We start from the raw sequence: 7,500 nt of genomic DNA, 5'->3' as shown, positions 1-7,500 counted from the left end.
ACTACTTCTTAAGGCCTGGACAGAATCTCAAGTATGATTATTAATAGTCTGGGTGACGAGTAATGATCAATTTTAACGTGCCAGAAACAGAAAAATGCAGATTCTTTCATGTCCAATTGAAAGGGGAAAAAATTCTAAATTAACACATTGCTATTAGAATATCTTGTTTTGACTGGATTTTTGAGGTCTAAAAACATGGCATCTTTTGTGTTATTTTGACCATTTGATAACTCTGCACTGCCTCCTTAGCTATCACTTGGTGTCCTGGGGTGCATTTCTTATAACCATAGTTGCTAACTATGTTCGCTACTTTGTTTGCAATGCAGTTCCCCATTGACAACTACCCTAACAGGCTAGCTGGCGAACAGCTAAGCTTTTTGAGAAACACACCCCTGACCAGTAGTTTCCATGTAGGTAGAACGCCATCCAATAGTAAGCACAATTCGGACGTGCTACAGCAGCATCATTCACATAACCTTTGGTGCACTGCGCTGCTGCACTGACTCTTGTAAACTATGTAAATGGGGAGACTACATGACAATAGCGTAGGATTGGAAAAAGCCTGTCTGCTGCGGGTGAAACAAGAGCTACAGGGATACGAGCAGCATCAGACAGAGGGGGAAAAATAGTGAGGGATTTCAATATGATTTACACTGAATTAGAGCAAAGGTAAAGGATGCCCTAAAGGAAAGGGCATGCGTGTCAGAGAGCGGGAAAGAAAGGAGGAGAAAAAAGCAGAGAAGGAGAGAGTCGCAGGTTGTATTTCTGCGCTTTGTAAGCGGCCCCTCAGGGCAGGGCAGGGCAGGGCGGCTGGTGGGGCTCACCAGAGAGGAGAGAGACTACTAGGGCTGTAACAGTATTGTATCGAACTGAGAAATCGTGATTCGCAGAGTCAATCGCGATACAGTATCGTGACTCTGTGTATCACGATACTGCCTCCTTCTAAGTTTTATTACCCATTAGTCCAGTAAACAACCTTATGATTTGATGTGATCGTGTTTTCAAACTTCAATGGAGATACCCTTCAGAAATCGTGGGGGTGTTTCGAACCGTAGGTCATAAATCGTGATACGAACCGAATCGTGAGTTGAGTGTATCGTTACAGCCCTAGAGACTACTGTGTCGGCTCCTGTGTCTGGTCGTGTCTGCTTTCGGTAACAGATCTGCCATCAGTGGAGAGATCAGGTCTGAGATGTGGAATCCAGGAGCAGGAGCAGCAGAGCTGAGCTCAGCACTCGGGCCAGGCAGGACTGAACTGATTATCTGGCATACGGGGCATTTGTCCCGGTGGGGCAACAGCCCTCAAGGGCAGATGCTTTTGTTTTTTTAGTTTGTTTCAAAATTTTCCTTAGAGACCACACACAGCCCACAGTTATGTTGTGGTGACCCATTGGTGCATCCTTAACATACAGTGGACTGGGACAGTCAAAAAGATGAGGCGCACACAAGGCTTGCTGGTTCAAAAAGTATATTGTGGCCGACAAATTAACAAAAGAAGGCAACGGAAAATATCTGGAGCTCCGTTGACTTCTTTTGTTAATATGTCGGCCACAATACACTTTTTGAACCCGCAAGCCTTGTGTGCGCGCCTCATCTTTTTGACTGTCCTAGTATCACTATTTTTGGTGAGCAGTCGCACCAAGCAACAAGCGATCCTAAGTTAAGGCGCAGACGCCAACTTCCTTTTTTTCCTTATACAGTGGACTGAACACATCATAGTTGTAGTATGGGAGTGGTGGGGCGAGGGGCTGGTCTGGGCCGGTTTGTTGTCCCAGACCTGCTCTGCACACGGGTGACCCACAGTCTCTCTGCACTATAAGTGTGTTTGTCCTGTCCTGAGGCAAGGATAACGGTTCACAACACTTGTTTATGCTTCCAAACAAAGTTTAATGGCAGGGAATTTTGGACGGTCACTTGGATGAAGGACTGAGCATCCGAAACGTTGTACCATTAAACTTTGTTTGGGAGCATAGAGCGGTGTTGGGGACCTTTATTATTTCCTTTATCATTTCGTTTGGTCCAGCACCTGTGCTACTAATGTGCACACTTTCTCTGACATTCTGGATCTGTCCCAGGGCAAGCAGTTACAGACGTTAAGGAGAGGAGATGTTGTACAGCCTTTTAGTGCAGATAACCTCACCACTGATGATTCGACTGACTGTTGGTGGAAATTGCACAAAAAAAAACGACTTCATAGCTATATAGCTATAACATTACTGAGAATTGTAATTAGCAGATTAGACTCATTACCATGCTTTTAACAGTAAGCTTATTCAGAAGAGTAAAGGTATGCACATCCCACCTCAATGAGGCCCGGCCGGTGCAGGAAAAAGACCTATCTGACAATGGAAGGAATAGAAGTCCGCACACTGCAGCTTTGCTTTGAAGGTTTATTCAAGACTGGCAACATTTCGACGCAGCAGGGTCTTCACCAGGCATGTGACGTTTTGAAGGTTCCTTTTTCAGGCTTTGGATAGCAAATCCAAGTTTTGTTGATTACACAGTGGCCAATATTGAACCAAATTATGCTACCAAAGTATAGTTTTATACCTACAAGTAGTTGTTTTTTAAAATCTTTTTAAAATCTTTTTATTATAATGATGTATTATTATTTGTAATTATTTATCCATATTTATTATTTATATGTATATGCTATATGCTATTTTCTATTAGCTGTGATTGTGTTTTTCTTTCTCAGGTTCCAGCTGACGGTGGAGGTGTTTGACTACATGGATGCAGAGCTCAGGGTGGCCGAGGCAGGTTAGTGACACACCTGGGCCCACAGCTGCCCATCCAGCCATCCAAACTGCCCTGCAAAGGCAAAGTGCAGTAACTACACCAACATTGAAACGGAGAAAAAGTCCTTCAAAGGATCACTATTAGGTTGCATATAACGGTTACTGCGACATGACAATATCTCTGAAACGGGACCCATTTGGACCATATGGCTTTGTCACAAGATACAGGAGGTTTTAGGAAGACGACTTTCAATCTAAACTCAATTTTGAGAAAACATGTCGTTACTGTGTCTTTGCCTTTTGTAGGGCAGCATACTGTGCATTCATCTCAGTTATATAATTGCACCATACAGCTCTACTAGCTAACCGCACCCACCCTGTGGTTTATAAAGTGCACAGTGTTTTAACTGTTTTAATAAAACCACCTCACTGTGATCATCCACATACAAACAAGTCACGTACAACATTCCTCCCACTGGATTATGAATCATGCAATGGCTGATTTTGAAGGGTTGTGTGTGTCATTGTGCGTCTTTATGTTTGTGCGTCATTTTGTGTTTGTGTCATAGTTGGTTTGCGTGTGTGTGTGTGTGTGTGTGTGTGTTTCATTTTGCGCGTGTGCTTGTGATTTTTTCTGTCCCCTGCTGCTATCAGGGGAGTCTGTCAGTAAGTCAGGCTCAGTGGTGTTGATGAGACTGCAGATTACAGTCATTGTAATGGCACTTCCTGCTGGCCATTTCCTGAATGGGCTGATCTGATGTGCTGATTGGCTGTTTGTGATGATGGTCTGATGTTATGATTGGCTATTTACGATAATGTGCGGGCTCCTATGTGACCCGGGGCACTGAATAAGCCCCCTCCTCCCCACTAGCCAACTACTACTGCATGCATTAACCCTTAACTCTCTACAGATTCGGCCTAAAACATAAACACACACACACACACACACACACACACACACACACACACACACACACACACACACACACACACACACACACATACACACACACACACACTTTCCAAAGGGAAGGCAGTGGCACCAGATTGAGTGGTGGTGCTCTAGGGTTAATTAGGCTATGTAATCTTAATAACTCAGGTCTTTGACTCTGATTCTCAGTCTAATAATAACTCATGGCTGTCGTATGTGATTAGGAATGTAGATATACAGTAGAGTAGATGTACAGTGAAGAGCATCTTGTTGGGCGGTGAAAGTCGTATACAAGATGAAGTGGTACCAACTGATTCCTTATCCCTCTTCTCCCTCGTCCTCTCCTCCTGTCCTGCAGTGCTGCGTCATCTTAAAGGGGTATGCCACTATTTTGGGGCTTAATACCGTTAAAATCGTTGGCTGTTAGGTGTTTATAAAGGTGGTAAAGTGTCTTATTTTTCATGTTAAGCATTGTCTTGCTTGAAGACAAGTTAAAAGAGGGAGTATGTCGCTAAGCTAGTGAAAGTCTTGCATGCTACACGGATGCATTGACTTTCACTAGCTTAGCTACATACTCCCTCTTTTAACTTGTCTTAAAGCAAGACAACGGCTTACATGAAAAATAAGACACTTTACCACCTTTATAAACCCTGGCCAACGATTTTAACTGTATTAAGCCCCAAAATAGTGGCATACTCCTTTAACACCTCCGTAATCCTGTATAAATGGTAGTGTGGTGCAGGGCTGGACTGGGATGACAAATCAAGCCGGTATTTTTAGCCAAGGACGGTCCACCAGAAATTGAGGGAGACAACGAAGCCTTCTACAAATTTGTTAGGCATCTAATATGAGCTATTTTGACGCTAACAGCCAAACTGCCTTCTTAATATCGGGACTATCTCAAAGAGGCCTGCTGTAACTGCATGAGGACTGATACCATTGCGGGGAGGGCCAGGTCAAAATCATTAACAGTCTACTGGGCAAATGCCCTGTATGCCAGATAGCCAGTCCAGCCCTGGTGTAGTGATATTAACGATTTCCTAACCCGCTTCTCCCCTGTCCTACAGTGCTGCGTCAACTCCATAGCAGTTGAATTCTTTAATCTTGCATGTTAGTGTAGTACTGTTGACTGCTCCAAACCCGCTTCTCCTCTCCCTGCGGTGCTGTGTGTGCTGAAAACCTCCATAGCCGTCTACACTAGGCGTGGGTGGGGCCAGAAAGTGTAGTGCTGCTAACTCTTTCTGAGTTCCTTACCTCCTCAGCTGTTGTTTTGTCCTTGCAGTGCTAAGAACACGGCCATACTCCTGTATGAATGTCAGTGTAGTACATGTACATGTAAAGTAAGTTTAAAGTAACTGTAATATGTTAAGTAACTGGTTCCGAAGCCCTTTTTCTCCCTTATACTCCTCTCCCTCCCTGCTGTTCAGCAGCAGTTGAATTTTCACCTTAATCCTGTATAAATGGGGGGAGAGTGTATGTGGAATCGAACCCGGGTCCCTGGCGTAACGGAACAGTGTCCAACCAAAGCCAGTCCTGTATAATTGTATAGGTGTAGTGCTAACTATGGGCAGTCATAGGTAAGCGATTAGGTTGCCGGTTTGACTACCGGCCTGCCAGGTTCAACTAAGTAATTAACCAGTAATTAACCAGTGCTCTCCCCCATCCAACTCCATTACTGAGGTACCACCACGCTGAACTGCTCCCTTTTTGCACCATATGGGGCTGCCCCCTTGCATAAATGCAATTTTGTTGTGTGCAGTGAGCACTGTATGCCACAGTGTGCCACAGCACAGCTTCTCCAGGTGGGCTTTTTTTTGCCTCACTTTCAACTAGTTCCTAATTGTCCTACTACTCCATGTGTCTACTTGTCCTTGCAGTGCTGCGTCAGCTGAACACGTCCATAGCGATCTCCACCATGACGTCCGGCCAGTGTCGCCTGGCCCCCCTCATCCAGGTCATCCAGGACTGCAGCCACCTCTACCACTACTCCGTCAAGCTGCTCTTCAAACTACACGCCTGTGAGTTACAGAAAGACTAGGACAGTCAAAAAGATGAGGCGCACACAAGGCTTGCAGGTTCAAAAAGTGTATTGTGATTGTCGACTTCTTTTGTTAATTTGTCGGACACAATACACTTTTTGAACCTGCAAGTCTTGTGTGCGCCTTATCTTTTTGACTGTCCTAGTATCACTATTTTTGGTGAGCAGTCGCAACAAGCGATCCTAAGTTAAGGCGCAGACGCCAACTTTCTTTTTGCAGTTACAGAAATGCACCTATACACACACCTCACTACACCTACACCACACCACACTTACACCACTGCTTACCACGCCACAGTTTATTACATACTAGTTACTACACATACTAGTTACTACTACTACTCAGTCAAGCTGCTCCTCAAACTACACGCCTGTGAGTTACAGAAATGCACCTATACACACCTCACTACACCTACTAGTTAATCCCAAACTACTCCGTCAAACAGCTGTTCGAACTGCACGCCTGTGAGATAATGCACATGTATATGCACCTCACACACACCTCACTACAAAGTTGCTCTTCAAGTACAGCTGCACACCTGTTGGTTACATTTACACTCGAGTTACCCCAGATCAGATTCACATCTATTGCTGTGTTACACATCCAACCGTGTGCTGACTGTGTGCGTGTGGACGTGGCGTGCGTGTGTTTTTCAGGTCTGCCTGCCGATACACTGCAGGGCCATAGAGATCGCTTCCTTGACCAGTTCCACAGGTGAGCTACCCACAATTCCTCACCGTGGAATGCAGTCATTTGATTCTGGCCCTGACTCGTTCAATCACTGTTGCGTGTGTGCGTATGCGTGTGTGTGTGTGCAGCCTGAAGACATTCTTTAACAAGGCCCGAGACATGCTCTTCTTCAAGAGACTCATTCAGATACCACGGCTACCTGACGTAAGTTCCATCTCTTACTCTCTTAATATATAATAATAATAATAATAATAATAATAATAATAATAATAATAAATGTATTTGTATAGCACAATTTCATACAGGACATGCAGCTCAATGTCCTTCACAGACAGAATAACAACTATGTTATTAGTATTAATAGTCTCTTCACTCCAAAACCTTTACTCATCTTGAATTGCTTAAATTGTCCCTTTGTAAAACCGTCTTAATCAGACATAACTTGCTGAGTACAAAGTTCCAATGACTCCTTGCTTGTGCATTGCTTTCTGTCAGCATAGAGCCACTGATTGAGCGCCTACAAGAGGTTTTCAGTGTGGAGAAGGTCAGGAGACTGAGATAGTCGATTCATGAATCGCTTCCTCTTGAAGCCTTTGGGTGTAAGAAGGGTGTGCTGAATGAAAATGGCTATGGGCTCTTATTAAAGGGTGTTTGTGTGTGTGTGTGCGCGTGTGTGTGTGTGTGTGTGTGTGTGTGTGTGTGTCTGTGTGTGTGTGTCTGTGTGTGTGTGTCTGTGTGTGTGTGTCTGTGTGTGTGTGTCTGTGTGTGTGTGTCTGTGTGTCTCTGTGTGTCTCTGTGTGTCTCTGTGTGTCTATCTGTATGTCTGTCTGTATGTCTGTCTGTATGTCTCTGTGTGTGTGTCTGTATGTCTGTCTGTATGTCTCTGTATGTCTGTCTGTATGTCTGTCTGTATGTCTCTGTATGTCTCTGTATGTCTCTGTATGTCTGTCTGTCTCTGTATGTCTCTGTCTGCCTGTCTCTGTATGTCTCTGTCTGTCTGTCTGTCTGTCTGTCTGTCTGTCTCTGTATGTCTGTCTCTCTCTGTATGTCTGTCTCTGTGTGTGTGTATGTCCAGTCTCCTCCTAACTTCTTGCGAGCGTCG

At 44.5% G+C, this 7,500-nt stretch overlaps 1 protein-coding gene across 1 annotated transcript in view; it reads left to right on the top strand.

The window, feature by feature from the left end:
* The window catches only part of hip1rb (huntingtin interacting protein 1 related b), a 62,948-nt gene that overhangs the window by 30,965 nt on the left and 24,483 nt on the right, over nucleotides 1–7,500 (top strand). The window contains exons 7-11 of the mRNA XM_063194764.1: nucleotides 2,699–2,760; nucleotides 5,547–5,687; nucleotides 6,365–6,422; nucleotides 6,527–6,602; nucleotides 7,474–7,500. The exon at nucleotides 7,474–7,500 is cut by the window's right edge and continues 138 nt beyond it. Coding sequence (XP_063050834.1) covers nucleotides 2,699–2,760; nucleotides 5,547–5,687; nucleotides 6,365–6,422; nucleotides 6,527–6,602; nucleotides 7,474–7,500 — 364 coding nt within the window. The remainder of the gene's footprint in view (nucleotides 1–2,698; nucleotides 2,761–5,546; nucleotides 5,688–6,364; nucleotides 6,423–6,526; nucleotides 6,603–7,473) is intronic.

Source organism: Engraulis encrasicolus, chromosome 3 (genome assembly GCF_034702125.1).
Source record: "Engraulis encrasicolus isolate BLACKSEA-1 chromosome 3, IST_EnEncr_1.0, whole genome shotgun sequence".
Classification (NCBI taxonomy): Eukaryota; Metazoa; Chordata; class Actinopteri; order Clupeiformes; family Engraulidae; genus Engraulis; species Engraulis encrasicolus.
The sequence above is the reverse complement of the archived record's forward strand: the minus strand, read 5'-3'. Positions and strand labels throughout refer to the sequence as shown.